At 45.7% G+C, this 19,122-nt stretch overlaps 1 protein-coding gene and 1 long non-coding RNA gene across 3 annotated transcripts; both read left to right on the top strand.

Moving 5' to 3' along the window:
* Nucleotides 1–786: 786 nt before the first annotated feature.
* On the top strand, nucleotides 787–2,667 carry hes4 (hes family bHLH transcription factor 4). Of its 2 annotated transcripts, none has more exons than XM_085967324.1 (4): nucleotides 787–1,083; nucleotides 1,208–1,303; nucleotides 1,423–1,510; nucleotides 1,772–2,667. In XM_085967324.1, the coding sequence occupies exons 1-4, from the start codon at nucleotides 976–978 to the stop codon at nucleotides 2,380–2,382; spliced, it is 903 nt and encodes a 300-aa protein (XP_085823450.1). In that variant the 5' UTR covers nucleotides 787–975; the 3' UTR covers nucleotides 2,383–2,667. The 2 variants fall into 2 exon arrangements, with proteins under 2 accessions (XP_085823450.1, XP_085823449.1); XM_085967323.1 differs by having other exon boundaries at nucleotides 788–1,083; nucleotides 1,769–2,667.
* Nucleotides 2,668–5,211: 2,544 nt separating this feature from the next.
* Nucleotides 5,212–18,411, top strand: LOC147100768 (uncharacterized). Its single transcript, XR_015073567.1, has 3 exons — nucleotides 5,212–5,479; nucleotides 13,112–13,149; nucleotides 17,760–18,411. It is a non-coding gene; the product is annotated as an uncharacterized LOC147100768 (long non-coding RNA).
* The last annotated feature ends 711 nt before the right edge of the window (nucleotides 18,412–19,122 follow it).

The raw sequence follows: 19,122 nt of genomic DNA, 5'->3' as shown, positions 1-19,122 counted from the left end.
CATATGGGGAAAAAAGTTTTAGGCAAGCAAATGGTTAAACTGCACTTTTACAAATGATTGAAATAATAAAATAATTCAGAATCTAACAATGTTCAGCAATGCACATGGGGCGAGCGAAAATCTAGCAAACAAATGGGAAGAACATTTTTAGGCAAGCAAATGGTTAAACTGCACTTTTACAAATGATTGAAATAAAATAATTCAGAATCTAGCAATGTTCAGCAATGCATATGGGGGGGGGGGAAGTTTGGGGCAAGCGAAAATCTAGCAAACAAATGGGAAGAAAAAGTTTTAGGCAAGCAAATGGTTAAACTGCAAAAGGGGGGGTGGGGGGAGGAAAAACTCTTTGTGCAAAGCGCTTTGGCACGTGCTCCCGCTTGCTATTCCGGGGGCTGACACCGGCTGCCTCGCGCGCCGACAGATGTCACCTGTCAGCCGTGATTTAGGGCCCGGGGGCTGCCTGATTGACAGCTCCGGCTGCCGGCGGCCAATGGGAGCGCGCCTGGCGCCGGGCCGGCCCGCTCGCTCATTGGCTGGCCCCCGGAGCCTCCTGGCGTGCCGCGCGCATGGTTGGTCCCCCCGCCCCCCTCCCTCTCCCAGGCCGGGTGATTGACAGCTGGCGGGGGCCGCGGCCAATGGGCGAGCGGGGCCGGCGGGGGCCAGCCAATTAGCGGGGGCCCCGCACCCTTTGCGCGTCTCATTGGCTGCGGCGAGTGTGGGAAAGAATCCCGAGCAGGTTTCACACGGGCTGGGGTTGGCCGGCCCGGGCTATAAAATGCAGGCTTGCAGCCACTTAATCTCTGCACTCAAAGCAGCGTTAGGGTTGTATCTGTTTAGGGGGGGGGGAAAAAGAACAAAAAAAGCATTTCAAAAATACCGCCTGCAATTACTTGACTGCGTTATTGCAACTACTTTTAAGGATACATATATATTGCAATTCTCCTAGCAAACCCCCCAAAACCAATTGCATTAAAAATGCCAGCTGACACTATGGAGAAATCTTCCATTTCCCCCACTGTTGGTTCTTCCGCAACCTCTCCGCAAACTCCGGATAAACCAAAAAGCGCAAGCGAGAGCAGAAAGGTAAATCACTAGGAAAAGACTTTTATTGCTGGTTTTCGAGAGCATTGTTGCGAATTGTTTTTAAAGAAATCATTTTTTTTTTTTTTAATTAAGGTTTTTCTTACTGTGGTTTTTCTATCGACAGTCCTCCAAACCCATCATGGAAAAACGGCGCAGAGCGAGAATCAACGAGAGCTTGACTCAGCTTAAAACTTTGATCCTTGATGCACTGAAAAAAGATGTAAGTCAGCAACAGATTGAACCCCCCAATCCGATTTCTTTGCACGTTGTATGGGAATGGTATTGAGACGGGGAATGGGAGCAAGGTGTTCATAGTTGCAAACTTTAATTTAATTTCAGAGTTCCAGACATTCAAAGTTGGAGAAAGCGGACATCCTGGAGATGACAGTGAAACACCTGCGAAATCTCCAACGTGTACAAATGACGGGTGAGTGCAATAAATACACTGGCTGCTTATTGAAGCGAGTAAGAAAAATGATTTTCCGACTTAAAGCTTCTAACTTTAAAAAAAAATCTGACAATACCCAATTTGCAAACTTTTTAAAAACTTGACAACTTTTTTTTTTGATTGCAGATAACTTTTTAAAAACTTTTTTGGTAAAAGATAACTTTGGTTGTAGATAACTTATACTGTTGTAGATCAATAGATATTCTAACGGTTTTCCTGTTTTCTTTATTACTGCAGCAGCCCTGACTGCAGATCCAACGGTGCTGGGCAAATACCGAGCGGGATTTAACGAGTGCATGAACGAGGTGACTCGCTTCCTCTCCACCTGCGAAGGGGTGAACGCCGATGTCAGAAGCCGGCTCCTGGGCCATTTGTCGAGCTGCCTGGGCCACATGGTGGCGATGAATTACACGCAGCCTGCTAGCAACCCTGCAGCGGTGGCAGGAGGCCACCTCGCCCAGCCTCTGCACGTCCAACTCCCGGCCACGGTGCCCGTCAGCGGCGGGGTCGGCAACCTGCAACAGTGCAAATTGAGCCCGGCTGAAGCCGTTTCCCCCAAGGTCTATGGAGGCTTTCAGCTTGTGCCAGCTGCAGACGGACACTTCGCCTTCTTGATCCCCAACCCCTCCTTTGCATCTTCCAGCGGACAGATCACAAGCATCCCCCTCTACGCCAATGCAAACCTCCCGGTGACTCTCAACTCTGCAAACTCCAAGCTTGCAGCCTCTCCCACCCAAGGAATGACCTCTGTATCATTCGGACCAAACATTCCCGGAGTTTCGCAGACCCACAGCCCATTGGGAGTGAGCACAGGGCCAGACAGCTCAGAGTCTGTCTGGAGACCCTGGTGAACTATGAGAACTTTTGTATATTATTATAAAAGGACTTTAAACTGCTCCATTAAACCTGTTCCATTGTTCGGGACATTTGTACTTATAATGATAAGAAACATATTTATTTGGGTGTACACTTTGCTCTCCATATAACTGCTTTTTAATGAAATATTTTACTGTGTGTGGGGGGACCTTGTTAGAGATTGTTGTAACCTGTTTTAATATAGGTGCGATATACCAAAGTCTTTTGTAAACTTGTTTTATGACTTGTCACAAGAGAAAATAAAATTGTTTTTTTTTATAGATATGAATTTAGTGTCAGCTGCTGTCCACCCTTTCTAACTCTCATTTTGATATGAAAGAAGGGAAGTTGATCACTAAAGTTGTCCTGGTTCTAGATAAATCGGTGTTTTATTTGGAGGGGTGGAACTAAGGGGAGAGAAAGTGGGAATTTAAACTTCCCGCCCTAGATAGAAACATGCCCGGCTTGTGATTTTAAAACCTTCATCAATCAGCCCCACTCTACTTCCATATCTTTCATAAACCACTATGGACCAGGTCTGTTTCTACAGTGGGGGAGGCAATATAGAACAACATTTTTTTTAAAAAAGGTATTTACAATAAATTTTAAGGATAATCGGCGCCATCTGCCATGCACTTTTGACAAAAGGGGTTATTTCCTACATCAACACGTTTTATCTGAATGCAGAAAATCGCAAAAGGCGGGAAATGTCTGAACATTGTTCTCAAGAATGGATCGCCGACTAAAGGGCGGGGGAATTTATCTCCATTCAATAGAAGCAATTAAATTGAAGTATCAAAGGGGCCTCATCGAGTATGCAGCGGGCTGCTGGCAGCGGCGACTTCCATTGAAGTGCCTGGGAATGTAGTGGGGAGGTTAATAACACCCAACAGAACGCCACACTGTTACAAGAGCTGCACCGACCGGGGCAGGAAAGGCGACAAGTGCTCAGGACACATTACTACGTGCAAATGGAGGAATGAATAGTCACCAGTCATCATCATATAATGAGTGCATATTCATATAAGTGGAGGTATGCACTAGTCCCCATATAGGGTTATATACTTTAAAAAATATTAACCTTTATGAATCTGACATCGTTTGAAGAAATCTAAGTTTATCAATTAAAATCTCAAACTGTATCAGATAAATTGCCACACATAAGAGCCAGCAGACACGAGCTGATAGGTGGGAGTAGATTACAAAGGTACTGCAGATAGATACTAAATTGAAAGATCCAGACAGGGATTGCAAAATGTTACAAGGACCGTCTGTGACATGGTTACATTTTAACTGACGCGGCCTTTTATTTATATATACACAATAAAATCCCAATTCCTAATGAAGTTGAAAAAGAACAATCACGTTTTGTGTCTGAGGTCATTGTTTTTTTTCAGTTGTCTTGCTATTGGAAGGTTGTCTCCTCCAGCCCACTCTCACACACACTCAATCTCACACACAAGTTCACACTGTCACAATCACACACACACAATCTCATACACACACACACACACACTCAATCTCACACTCACAATCTCACACACTCAAACTCAATCTCACACAATCACACACTCACAATCTCACACACTCAAGCTCACACTCACAAAATCTCACTCACAAACTCACAATCTCACACAATCTCACACTCAATCTCACTCACAATCACACACTCAAGCTCACAATCACACACTCAAGCTCACACTCACAAAATCACACTCAATCTCACTCACAATCTCACACACAAGCTCACACTCACAAAATCACACACTCAATCTCACACACTCAAGCTCACACTCACAATCACACACACTCCATCTCACAATCTGATACAATGTCACACAATCACACACTCAACCTCACACACTCAATCTCACACACACACTCACTCAATCTCACACACACTCAATCTCACACACACTCACAATTTCACAACTCACTCAATCTCCCACTGTCATACACAGGCACACAATCTCACACTCACACGCTTAAACACAATCACACACTGTCACACGCTCACACGCACGGCACTGTATAAGTGATGACAGTAAGCGACAGGAGGAAGCGAGTGTGCCCTTGCGGTGAGTGACCAGGGACAGGCGCTCCTGCACTGGGAGAGTCCACAGGCTGCAGCGGCCGGGACGCGCCGCCTGGGCGAGCGGCGTGAGGCGCGCCGTGTGCCGGCCCTGTGCACAGCCTGTCTTCACTGCGATTCAATTACAGTGCCGGGCTCCCCTTACCAAATACCAGCCCTCACTACCCGAGCACTCAGCACATTTCCAGGGTAATTCAGCCGCGCTTCAAATTCTGCAAACTTGCAGTCCCGTTTACTTTCATTAAAAAAAATTCTTACAAACAAGTTAATAATGCAACAAATATATATTTTTAAACTCATGCAATTAATTTGGAAACGCTACCAATTTTAAGGGGGAAAACAACTTTGAAACAGAGTAAAATATATCTTTTTAATACATAATTCACACACAAGCAAGATGCTGACTTTTAACCGAACATCTTCCACGATTTCGCAGCCTTTGCACAATCTGTTGCTAAATTCCCCATAATTCGGTTCCAAAGCTTCGAAATTACTTCGAGATTGAAACGAAAATAATGGAGATATTCTCAAGAAATATTTGCGTCCAAGTTTTGTGTTGCTCATTCTAAGTTTGCCGACATGTACCCTTAACGTTGTGAAAATATTCCAAGGCTTTTATTACTGAAACTCCCCCCTCCCCCCCCCAAAAAAAAATGTTATTTAAATGTTTGCCAGCAGCGGCGTACTCACAACGCAACTTTTTTTTAAATTCTAGGAAGGAGAGAAAAAAAAATTTGGCTGAGTTTTTCCCTTGCGGCCAAAGTGCGTTTTCTGGTTTGCACTCGCAGCTCTTGGCAAGCGGTGAATAGCCCCCGCATGACACGGGAGAGCTGAGAGGTCGTGAGAACAGGGCGAACCCTGCCGGCTCGGCAAACGGCAGCCATGGGCGTGTGCGAGCCGCCAGCCCGCCCAGACACAGCCAGGGGATGTCAGCGAGGCTTGAGACAGCGGCAAGCAACCAGCCATCGGACGGGGAAAGGCGGCCACAAAAACCAAACAAGGCAAGAATCAGGCAGCCGATAATCAGGAGTCACAAGACAGCAACAGAGTGGAAGAGAGTAACGAGCAGCCGAAGCTCACAGTTAAGGAGCAGCCAAGCCATCAGATGCTGAAAGACAGTAACAGACAGTAATAAAGTGAAACAATATTAAGGAATCAAAAGACAGTAACAAAGTGAAAGACAGTAACAAACAGACAGTAATAAAGTGAGACAATATTAAGGAATCAAAAGACAGTAACAAACAGACAGTAATAAAGTGAGACAATATTAAGGAATCAAAAGACAGTAACAAACAGACAGTAATAAAGTGAGACAATATTAAGGAATCAAAAGACAGTAACAAAGTGAAAGACAGTAACAAACAGACAGTAATAAAGTGAGACAATATTAAGGAATCAAAAGACAGTAACAAACAGACAGTAATAAGGTGAGACAATATTAAGGAATCAAAAGACAGTAACAGACAGTAATAAAGTGAGACAATATTAAGGAATCAAAAGACAGTAACAAACAGACAGTAATAAAGTGAGACAATATTAAGGAATCAAAAGACAGTAACAAACAGACAGTAATAAAGTGAGACAATATTAAGGAATCAAAAGACAGTAACAAAGTGAAAGACAGTAACAAACAGACAGTAATAAAGCGAGACAATATTAAGGAATCAAAAGACAGTAACAAACAGACAGTAATAAAGTGAGACAATATTAAGGAATCAAAAGACAGTAACAAAGTGAAAGACAGTAACAAACAGACAGTAATAAAGAGACAATATTAAGGAATCAAAAGACAGTAACAAAGTGAAAGACAGTAACAAAAAATCAACAATCTGACAGTAACAGGGAAAGGCAACAACAACTTGCATTTCTATAGCACCTTGCACGACCACCGGATCTCCCAAAGCGTTTTACAGCCAATGAAGTACTTTTTGAAGTGTAGTCACTCTTGTAATGTAGGAAATGCGGCAGCCAATTTGTGCACAGCAAGCTCCCACAAACAGCAATGTGATGATAACCGGATAATCTGCTTTTGTTATGTTGATTGAGGGATAAATATTGGCCAGGACAATATAGCACCTTCATGTAGTAAAACGTCCCAAGGCGCTTCACAGGAGAGTAATCAGACAAAAATTGACACCGAGCCAAAGAAGGGCACATTAGGACTGGAGATCAAAAGCTTGGTCAAAGAGATAGGTTTTAAGCAGCATCTTAAAGGAGAGAGGTGGAGAGATGAGAGGTTTGGGAGGGTCTTCCAGAGCTTAGGGCTTAGGCAGCTGAAGGCACGGCCGCCAATGGTAGAGCGATTAAAATAGGCGATGTGCAAGAAGTCAGAATTGGAGGAGCGCCGAGATCTCGAAGGGTTGTAGGGCTGGAGGAGGTTACAGAAACAGGGAGGGGCGAGGCCATGGAGGGATTTGAAAACAATTTCAGGATTTTAAAATTGAGGTGTTGCTGGACCGGGAGCCAATGTAGGTCAGCGAGCACAAGGGTGATGGGTGAACGGGACTTGGTGCGATTTAGGATATGGGAATCAGAGTTCAAGTTTATGGAGGGTGGAAGAGGGGAGGCCAGCCAGGAGACCATTGGAACAGTCGCGTCTGGAGGTAACAAAAGCATGGATGAGAGTTTCAGCAGCAGGTGGGCTGAGTCAGGGGCGGAGACGGGCGATATTTCAGAGGCGAAAGTAGTTGGTCTTGGTGATGGAGTGGATATGGGGACAAAATCTCAGCTTCGACTCAGGGAGGGGGATGGAATCGGTGGCTAGGGAACGGTGTTTGTGGCGGGGGCTGAAGACAATCTCTTAGGACTTCCCAATGTTTACTTGGAAGCAATTTCAGCTCATCTAAGGCTGGGTGTTGGACAAGCAGTCTGACAACACAGAGGCAGTGGAGGGGTTCAGAGTGGTACAGCTCGGTGTCTTCAGCATAAAAGAAAGACAGACTTGCATTTCCATAGCGCCTTTCATGACCACCGGATGTCCCAAAGCGCTTTACAGCCTATGAAGTACTTTTTGAAGTGCAGTCACTGTTGTAATGTAAGAAACGCGGCAGCCAATTTGCACACAGCAAACTCCCACAAACAGCAATGTGATAATGACCAGATAATTTGATTTTTTTTATTGATGTTGATTGAGGGATAAATTTTGGCCAGGACACCAGGATAACTCCCCTGCTCTTCTTCAAAATAGTGCCATGGGATCTTTTACGTCCACCTGAGAGAGCAGATGGGGCCTCGGTTTAACGTCTCATCCGAAAGACAGCACCTCCGACAGTGCAGCACTCCCTCAGCACTGCACTGGAGTGTCAGCCTAGAGTTTTGTGCTCAAGTCTCTGGAGTGGGACTTGAACCCACAATCTTCTGACTCCGAGCGTACATGTGGAACGTTCCAAGGCAGCAGCAAGCAGCCAGGAATCAAACAGTGAAAGGCAGCAACAAAGCAGCCAGCAATCAGACAGTGAAAGGCAGCAACATACAGCTAGCAGGCCACAACAATATGGAAGGCAACAGTAATCAGACAGAAATACGATGAAAGCTAGCAGCTGTCAGAATGCACCCACGTTTACACTACACCATTAGTGAGACACGTGTATACAATTAGTGAGATTCTGTTGCAGTATAATAAGCGGCTATGATACTTCCAGGGCTAGTCTTCTTGGCTAATGAGCAATGGGATTTAATTAACTATATCAGAAAATTCCTTAAATTCGCTTTGTCAGGCAGTATTACTAGTGGGGCAGAGTGTTCTGTGGCTGGGATTCCTCTAGTTGTATATCTACACTGAATCAAATTTCTTTTTTTTTCAGTTTTCCCCCCCGAAGACGGTGACCTATACAGGGACACAGTTCCCACAAGACCCAGCTGCCCTTATCAACCTCACCTAAGTATCCTTTCTTCCAAGACAGCAAGTTTCCTTCGTTATGGTACAGGGTGGGCGGGGGGAACGACGACCTCACAACGGAGCTGGACCCGTCCCCGATCCAACATCCACACACTTTCCGATAGGACTCATTCAATCAGGATCAGGAGCAGAAACCCTGGTTGATGTGTCCTCCTGCTCCCCCACCCTCACCAGCCAGGGGTACTGAGGCCAAATAAGGCGCCCCCACCACTGCACTTGTTGACATTAGCCAAACTTTGATGAGGGACAGGATGTAACTGCGGGCTTGCTGCTCTCTATGGCTCAGTGTCAGACTGGGCGTGGTATTCACCAGCTTCAAAACCTGATTTCTTGCGGATTTTTTGTTGTTGTTGCAATTTTGCGCTGTATTTGGAGTCTTGAAAATGTAAACCATTAAAACATTCGGGGGTTGGGGGGAAGGTATGGTCGAGATCCTTTCCGAAAGCTAAAGGGGCATTATTTTTGTGCAGTATTATAAAAGGAAGTATTGGGCCACAGTAGGTAGATACACACTAGGAAAGGAAAAGGAATCTGGTCAGTTAAAAAAAAAGAAAGACTTGCTTTTATATAGCACCTTTCACGACCTCAGGACGTCTCAAAGCGCTTTACAGCCAATGAAGTACTTTTTGAAGTGTGGTCGCTGTTGTAATGTAGGAAATGCAGCAGCCAATTTGCGCACAGCAAGCTCCCACAAACAGCAATGTGATAATGACCAGATAATCTGTTATAGTGATTGCTGATTGAGGGATAAATATTGGCCAGGACCTGAGGAGAACTCCCCTGCTCTTCTTCAAAATAGTGCCCTGGGATCTATTACATCCACCTGAGAGAGCAGACGGAGCCTTGGTTTAATGTCTCATCTGAAAGACGGCACCTCAGACAGTGCAGCACTCCCTCAGCACTGCACAGGAGTGTCAGCCTAGATTTTTGTGCTTAAGTCTCTGGTGTGAGACTTGAACCCACAACCTTCTGACCCAGAGGCGAGGGCACTACCCACTGAGCCATGGCTGACACAAACTTATCAAACTTGGCCGAAACCGAGCTGTAGCTAGCCTACCGAATGTCTGGCGACTATCGCTGTACTTGTTGTGCGGACTGTCCGCTCGGCTCAGCAGCCTGACCGACAGCGGCCAGACCCAGGCCACATTCAAGCTGAGCACAGGCCGAGGGGGAGACACAAAGCCCCCCCTCCACTCACTGCGCCCGCATCGCAATTCTTCCGGGAAATGAAAATGAAAGCACTGGATCGGGAGAAGAGGTGTGTGAGAGAGCGACACTTCCTTAGAGAAGGCACCGAGCCAGGAACGGGTAAAGAGCTGGTTGCCCGGGACTGGAATGGGTAAAGAGCTGGTTACCCGAGACTGGAACAGGTAAAGAGCTGGTTAGGAGGACAGGTGCAGTATGTTTGTGTGTGTGCTACGCTGTTGTAGCAGAGCCTGGTCTCCAATCGTCTTGGATCTCCTTGCCATTGGACCAAGACCTTGCTCTGTCAAGCCCGTGTGGTAGCTGGTGTGCAACGGCCACCCCACGTTAAAAGAATTCACGCACAGCCATCTTCCACCCTTTAAAATGAAGGTCGGGACCTGGAACGTCAGGACCCTCATGGACAACCCCAACAGTGACAGACCGGAACGCCGTACTGCTATCGTTCCCCGGGAGCTCAGACGTTTCGACATTGACATCGCCGCCCTAAGTTAGGCCCAGCGGGCAGGGGAAGGCCAGCTCAAGGAGCAAGGCGGTGGTTACACCTTCTTCTGGAAAGGCAAACCTGAAGAAGAACGCCAGCTCCATGGGGTAGACTTCGCCATAAAAACTGAACTAGTTGGGCATCTCAGAGACTCCCCTGGCGGTATAAACGAGCGCCTCAAGACTCTTCGACTCACCCTAGCCCGAAACCAGTGCGCTACGGTCATCAGTGCGTATGCCCCAACACTGGAAGCCACAGACGAGACCAAAGAGGAATTCTACTCCAGCCTCGAACAATCCCTGTCCCGAGTCCCAACGGGCGACAAGCTGATCCTCCTTGGTGACTTTAACGCACAAAGTGGAGGAGAAGCATCTGGGAAGGTGCCGAACACCTCGAGTCTCTTCGCCGGGAGCAAGCGGAAGCCAAGCACAGGCAGAGCAAGGGAGCGCACGTCAACCCAAGCACCCCACCCACCCGCCCCTTCAACCACCGTCTGCCGCACCAGTGACAGAGACTGTAGGTCCCACATTGGACTCATCAGTCACCTGAGAACTCATTCTTAATGTGAAAGCAAGTCATCCTCGGTTCCGAGGGACTGCCTAAGAAGAAGACGACTTTGTGCTGTTGACATAATCTAAATAAATGATATCACCAAATTGCCCCTGATGTTTGACACTTGTAAATGTGGAGCTAGCTTCATGCCTGGACAGTCCACATGACGTTAAAACTTTGCACTGCCTATAGTAAATACAACAAAATATAGGAATTCCGGCTAAAGTCAACAACAACAACTTGCATTTATATAGTGCCTTTAGCGTAGTAAAACATCCCAAGGTGCTTCACAGGAGCGATTATCAAACAGAATTTGACACCGAGCCACATAAGGAGATATTAGGGCAGATGACCAAAAGCTTGGTCAAAGAGGTAGGTTTTAAGGAGCGCCTTAAAGGAGGAGAGAGAGGTGGAGAAGTTTAGGGAGGGAATTCCAGAGCTTAGGGCCCAGGCAGCTAAAGGCACAGCCACCAATGGCTGAGCGATTAAAATCGGGGAGGCACAAGAGGCCAGAGTTGGAGGAGCGCAGAGGTCATGGAGGGTTGGAGGGCTGGAGGAGATTACAGAGGTAGGGAGGGGCGAGGCCATGGAGGGATTTGAAAACTTCACGGCTAGAATCACATAACTAATCGATGATTTTTGTGAACCAGTACGAGAGGACGATGAAAGGATTGGGAAATCGTGCCCAGTGATCCCTGAGACAGTTACTTTTCAAACTACATGCTTATACCCAAGGTTATTACCCAAGCTGTGAAATCATCAGGAACATGAAACATGATTTATACAGGTCGAATATTTTGGTAACACTTACTGACTGGATATTGCCTGTAATATATGGACTAGCAAATATAATCAAAAAAGCAGATTCGAGATTAGGATAAGAGTGCCTTAAATTTAAATACAATCCACACAGGTTAACCAGCAGTTTAACAGGAGTGGACACCCCTTCCGTCTCACCTCCAAACAAAACGTTAAACTGGCAGAAGTTAACATATTAACTGTCAGAAAGCAAGAATGATATTAAAATTAGCAGCAATTTTTAGCTTTTCTGATTTCCATTTACAGTTTGGCACTGCAACAAACTGAGGCCCGGTCCGCCCTCTCAAGCACTGTTTGAAGACGAGCAGGGGAGTTCTCCCCGGTGTCCTGGGCCAATATTTATCCCTCAAACCAACATCACTAAAAAAACAGATTACCTGGTTATTATCACATTGCTGTTTGTGGGAGCTTGCTGTGCGCAAATTGGCTGCTGCGTTTCCTACATTACAACAGTGACCACACTTCAAAAAGTACTTCATTGGCTGTAAAGCACCGGTGGTGGTGAAAGTTGCTATATAAATGCAAGTCTTTCTTTCATTTATCTTCAACTTGCTAATGGTATGAGGTAGTTTCACCAGATCCGAGGAGACTTTGTCAAGGCCTTTGAAATACATTGCAAGATAGTAGCTGTTGGGACAGATCGAGATCTGATCTAATGCCTTACTGTAACTCCTGTGGGATTCCGAGCTCTCTCCTCCACCAGCATCGACATGGCATGAAACATTTATTTTTGAAAAATGAAGGAGATTTGAAAATTGGCACTGTGCTCAGAAATCTAAAGTGCAATCCTTTTTAATCCAGTCAAATTCCCCATCGATATGGTCACCTCAATCAACACCAATAATTTAATGTAAAAAAGATACTTATTTTCGGGTTGGAGGATGGGAGGTGGCTGTTTGAACGAACGAAACGTTCCTCGTAAAACGGATGAATAAAATGGTTTTTTTTTAAAAACAGATTCAATGAACTTAACTCATCGGGCAACCATTGATCTGATCACAAGACGTGTATAAAATGATTAAGTGCGGTGAAAATTGTTCAGATGAAGAAGTTCGTGTTTGGGATTTTTCTCTCGAAACTTGTTCCCATTATTACAGGGGAGGAAGGAAGACGACCCCCCCCCCCCATTTAACTCACTGTCACACGGGAAAGAAGGTTTAATCCCCGGAGTCAATCGATCACGGCAGACAAGAGCGCGTCAGTTTCCTCTGTATCCAATAGTTTGGCTCGGCGAGCCAGTCACGATATGGTTAATTACAGGCTATTAGTTCAGACTCATGAAAAATATTTATTTACAGAAAGAGAGAGACACTTGGGCAACTCGGACGATTGAATCCAACGTATTTGACACACTTCATGAAATACTTGACACCCTCAATATGAGCAGAAATCATGTATTTTTTTTAAGTTTGCAATTCCACAAACGAGCTCTGCACCTTCACTGAAAGCAGACTTGTGCTGGGGCGGAGGAGCAAGTGGCTGTCAAAGAATTACCTAATTAAGATCATTTAGCTCGACCTCTTCTCATGGGCATGTTTGAAGGTTATTGAGCTTTTTTTTGTGACAGCTTAAAGTGTTCACATAATATTGCGCTGGCATTAATGCACCAACCTTTGGAATGCAAACTCGGTTTCTCACAATTAAACAGTCATTATAATGAGTTTTTTTTTGTTTCAGAACATTTTGAATCAGACGGCAGTGCACCGCATTTAAAGGTAAATTGGAAAGAAGATTAGGCAATCTCGGCATGAGAATTTTAGCTGTGAGGAAAGATTGGGTAGGCTGGGGTTGTTTTCTTTGGAACGGAGGAGGCTGAGGGGAGATTTAATTGAGGTGTATAAAATTATGAGGGGCCTGGATAGAGTGGATAGGAAGCACCTATTCCCCTTAGCAAGGAGGTCAATAACCAAAGGCCATAAGTTTAAAGTAATTGGTCGGAGGATTAGAGGGGAGTTGAGGAGAACTTTTTTCACCCAGAGGGCGGTGGGGGTCTGGAACTCACTGCCTGAAAGGGTGGTAGAGGCAGAAACCCTCATCACATTTAAAAAGTACTTGGATATGTACGTGAAGTGCCGTAACCTACAGGGCTATGGACCAAGAGCTGGAAAGTGGGATTAGGCTGGGATAGCTCTTTCTCGGCCGGCACAGACACGATGGGCCGAATGGCCTCCTTCTATGCTGTAAATTTCTATGATTCTATGACAGTCGACTGCTTTGCTTGTTTTTCCAATTACAGTAAAATTAGGGAGAGAGAGAAACCTGTCCTATTGAGATTTTGAAGCTGTGTTTGGTGACAGATGGGAATTGCTGGGAGTGCTGGCAGTGTCACTGAGCACAAAGACTGGGTGGAGGAAATATTCAGCTCATAGCTGGATGACCTTTGGCGTATCCCCTCAGCTTCCACTGTCTTTACAGAGAGGAGTGAGACACTCCAAGGTGGGAAGCTATTCACAGTCGCTCTTTACTCAGCTCCAGAGGCGTGAGAAGCCTCCTCGATATATTTGGTCGGCGCAATGAAACTCAGACAGGACAGGCAATGAAAAAAAAAACATTGATTTCTTTGCAATGTTCCAACCGACAATGAATGAATGAAGAATGCAAAAAGAGAGTCCGCATGGGGAAGATATTAAACATTAAAAATAACAATCCTTTGAAATACCCTCGCTGCCTGGGAAGAGGAGGATCGAGTGGAAGTAACAGAATATAAATAACCTCAGCACAATAAAATATCTGTAGGAATTGCTCATATAGGCGATGTGACAGCACCACCGCTTATGGTACTGATCGCTGGGTATTTGGTGGACATTGGTACTTTCCATACCTCGGGAGCCTACTGTCAACAAGGGCAGACGTCGGTGACAAAGTCCAACACCGCCTTCAGTGTGGCAGTGTAGCCTTCGGTCGCCTGTGCAAGAGAGTATTTGAAAACCATGTCCTCAAACCTGGCACTAAGCTCATGGTCTACATCAGTAGTGATAGCCGTCCTCCTGTATGCCTCAGAAACATGGACCATGTACAGCAGGCACCTCAAAGCGCTGGGGAGGTTCCACCAATGCTGCCTCCGCAAGATCCTGCAAATCCATTGGCAGGATAGGCGCACCAACGTCAGTGTTCTCGCTCAGGCCAACATCCCCAGCATCGAAGCTTTGACCACGCTTGATCAGCTCCAATGGATGGGTCACATCGTCCGCATGCCCAATACGCGACTCCCAAAACAAGCGCTCTACTCGGAGCTCCGACACGGCAAGAGAGCCCCAGGTGTGCAGAGGAAACGCTTCAAGGACACCCTCGAAGCCTCCTTGAAAAAGTGCAACATCCCCACCGACACCTGGGAATCCCTGGCCCAAGACCGCACAAAGTGGAGGAGAAGCATCCGGGAAGGCGCCGAACGCCTCGAGTCTCTTCACGAGCAAGCAGAAGCCAAGCACAAGCAGCGAAAGGAGTGCAGGTCAACCCAAGCACCCCACCCACCCGCCCCTTCAACCACCGTCTGCCCCACCTGTGACAGGGACTGTAGGTCCCGCATTGGACTCATCAGTCACCTGAGAACTCATTTTTAATGTGGGAGCAAGTCAGCCTCGGTTCTGAGGGACTGCCTAAGAAGAAGGTTTGTTGGACAGGTTCATCCTAGGTTAGGGTAGAGGGTTGAATCAAAAGATGCAGATTCAGCTTTCATTTTGATGTTCATTAATTTATTAGGATTTCTGAAAAGTAATGAAAGGAATTTTTTTTTCATTATGATATTGAGACTGTATAACCCTGTAGACTATTTTGGTTACATTTAACGTGTATTGCAATGCCCTGACCCTCCACCTATCCATTTCACAGTGGTTTATATCTGAATAAACCGTATGTCACTCTCTTAGTCCCTGTCCTACTCTTAAACAGATTTTCATCAAGATTTAGAGGAATTTGTTTTTCAATTTTCCAATATTATTTTCTGCCACTTTAAGTAAATCTTTAAAAAGCGACTTTTAAAAAGCAAAGTTGGAAACTCCAAAAATGAAGCCTGGAAAGAAATATTGATTGGGCTTACTGACTGTAATTATTTATATCGTATTATATTAGTAAATTGATAGTGCCAATGCTCACAGTCAATTCTGTGACTTATATGGATATCATTATATAGCACCTGAGTTGGGAGAAAGCAAAACTGTCTTCACAGACTCATCTAGTTGGAAACTGGCCAGCAAGGGGTTAACTAGTGTTATCTTCAGCTGCCCAGGAATGTGCCAGGTTCCACCCTGGTCTGTGCTCAGTTGGCTATCTCAGAAAGGTAAGTTGTCGAGGTGATATAATTGGCCTCAGTGAAAGAAAGAAAGACTTGTATTTATATAGTGTCTTGCTCGACCTCAGGATGTCTCAAAGCACTTTATAGCCAATGAAGTACTTTGTTTTGAAGTGCAGTTACTGTTGTAATGTAGGAAATGCAGCAGCCAAATTGCACACAGCAAGCTCCCATAAACAGTAATGAAATAATGACCAGATAATCTGTTTTTGTTATGTTGGTTGAGGGATAAATATTGGCCAGGACACCGGGGAGAACTTGCCTGCTCTTCTTCAGAATAGTGCCGCGGGATCTTCTACGTCCACCTGAGAGAGCAGACGGGGCCTCAGTTTAACGCCTCATCCGAAAGACGGCACCTCCGACAGTGCAGTGCTCCCTCAATACTGCCAAGGAGTGTCAACTGGATTATATGCTCAAGTCTCTGGAGTGGGACTTGAACCCACAACCTTCTGACTCAGAGAGAGTGCTACCAACTGAACCACGGCTGACACCTTGGCTAAGAGGGCGAAACATGAACCAGGGGTTTGCTCCTCTCCTGCTGATTGTCCACTGACCCCTGCTGGAAAATGAACATGTGTGGACCTCATCATTCTCCCCATGGCTCGATCACCCGTTGGCAGTCACTGTCTAGATTCGAACATGCAGAATAGCCACTTGAACAGTTAGGCTGTTGAAGCCCATCACCAAGCAAGGGCAGCATCTTCAAGGGAGAGAAAGGGAAATAGCAGGGCAGGGAATTAAACTAAAAGTCAGTCATTTTTTTCCTTTGTCTATGTGCAAACACAAAACAGGTTGACATAAACCACCACAATGCATGACATAAATGAGCAAGCATTGCAAGAAAAATCACGCACAGCTTTTTCTCATTACTCTTCCCTCCCAAACAACCAAAGCTCAGTCAAGCACTTTTGCCAGGAAGGCATCGCCCCTTTAATCATTTCTGTGACAACAGGGCAATCTGCATTGCCAGGCAATTGCACGATGTGTCTTGCAGCCTGATGGACTGATACCAACAGGTGATGCTAAGATGAGTAATTCATTGCGAGGGCTGTTGGGTGGGATGTTCTCACCATCTGGGCACAGAGCCATCATGTTCATTTGTGCTGTCTCTCAAGTATCAAGTGTGACCCCTCCCCAGCCATCGTAAACATTGCGTTCATATATACGGTGTTGCTAAATTTTCCACAGCTCTCCTCTCCTCCGAGGTGCTGGCTGTTGTTGGGGTATGGCTCTACAGACACGAGCAGCCCCTGGCCTCTCGAACAAGTAGGTCATTCTTCATGTTGAGCCTAGGCATTTATCTCATTGCTGTTTGTGGGAGCTTGCTGTGCACATTGGTTGCCGCGTTTCCTACATTACAACAGTGACTACACTTCAAAAGTACTTCATTGGCTGTAAAGCGCTTCGGGATGTCCTGAGGTCGTGAAAGGTGCTATATAAATGCAAGTCTTTCTTTTTCTAGTTAATGAGTGCTCGCCGGTACTCTTGACCGTGGGCGGGGAGATATCACAGCTGAACCGAATCTTATCCTCAGCTGGTGTTCACACCTGCACCCTTCCAATAAGAGTCGCTAGACAGCGATCAGGAATGGAAGCCTTGAATTACACCTGCCCCCTCCTCCAGCCCAGGGACACTGAGGCAAATTGAAGCATCTCGAATGCTGCCCCAGCTGTGATCCGCTAGCTCTGCACAGATCGGCAATTGACCGTGCAACTTTCTGGTCTGTATGACTTAGTACCCACAACACGTGGGATATTTAATTACTCAACCATTGGGGAAAGTTTGATTTGACTTAAAAAATTTAATGCATTCAAGAGCTGGCACAGGCACAATGGGCTCCCCCTGTGCTGTAATATTCTATGATTCTATGAAGAGATCCTGTGTACAACTAAAATATTCATTACAACAGTGATTACACTCCAAAAGTACTTCATTGGCTGCAAAGCGTTTTGAGACATCTGGTGATCATGAAAGGCGCTATATAAATGCAAGTCTTTCTTTCTTTATGAAAAATGTTGTATTACGTCCATTTTGCAGGTGAGATGTTACACTGATGTCCCATTGTCCAGCTCAGGTGAACATAAAAGATCCCACGGCACTATTTAAAGAAGGGCAACCGATTTCTCCTGGTGTCTTGGTCAACATTTATCTATCAACAATCACTTCCAAAACAGATTATCTAGTCATCTATCACATCGCCATTTGTGGGAGCTTGCTGTGTATAAATTGGGTGCCACGTTTGACCACATTATAACAGTGATTGCACTTCCAAAGTAATTAATTGTCAGTAAAGTGCTTTGGAATGTCCTGAAGCCGTCAAAGATGCCACATCAATGCCAAGTTATTTCTTTCCTTATTAAAATATTACTCCCCTTTTTAGTTTTTTATTTAGGTCCTTTCCCAGTACAGGTTGAGCGTCCCGAATCCGGCAACATCGGGACAGAGGCCGAGTCAGTTTTCGGGGTTTTCCGGATTTCGGAACGTGTTTAATATGTCCGAATTCTGGAAACGCCCGAGCCCAGGTTGCGATATTTCCGGACTTCGGACATCAGAAACACGTGCCGAGTCCGGAAATGCCTGGGCCCAGGTTGCGTTTTTGGTAACAAAATACGATAGCAAAATACTGCAGATGCTGGAAATCCGAAATAACAACAGAAAACACTGGAAAAACTCAGCAGGCCAGGCAACATCCGTGGAGAGAGAAAGAGAGTTAACGTTTCAGGTCGAAGACCTTTCGTCTGACGAAGGGTCCCAGACCTGAAACGTTAACTCTGTTTCTCTCTCCACGGATGCTGCCTGGCCTGCTGAGATTTTCCAGCGTTTTCTGTTGTTATTTTGCGTTTTTGGTAAGCCTCCCTCAGAGTGTCTGGATTCCGGAACATTTTACGGATTCCGGACCCCTGCCACCAATCACCCCGAAGTCCGGATTTCGGAACTCCGGATTTGGGACGCTCAGCCTGTACAACATTTCCCAACTGAGAAACCAGTCAACGAATCTATTCTGAGACCTCTTGCAATACTGCTCTGCGACTCACTGCTAGTGGAAGGGCGAGAGTGGCCCGGGTAGATTTCCCTCCAGTTTCCCTTCTCTGCAGAGATTAAAGAACGTTAGCGAAGCTGGTTCCTGGCCCTAATGGGCTAGTTGAATTGGAGAATGTTAAGGATGAAGCCACACGTTGTGCAACATCGCGATTCAGCTCATTGGCATGATGCTCCTTCTAATAAAATACTTTATTTTTAGAAATGCTTTCCAAACAACATTCTCAACATGTAAAACGAAGGGTGAGAAAAGACCATCAGGACCACGAAGCCCACCCCATCCAGACATGTTACAACCACGCACACAACTGCCCCACCCAATAATCGCGCAATCACCTGAGAGAAGCAAACAATACAGAGA

The sequence above is a fragment of the Somniosus microcephalus genome, chromosome 25, assembly GCF_052327205.1.
Source record: "Somniosus microcephalus isolate GS21.2 chromosome 25, FLI_Smic_1.0, whole genome shotgun sequence".
NCBI lineage: Eukaryota > Metazoa > Chordata > Chondrichthyes > Squaliformes > Somniosidae > Somniosus > Somniosus microcephalus.
This window is presented reverse-complemented; position numbering and strand designations above follow the sequence as displayed.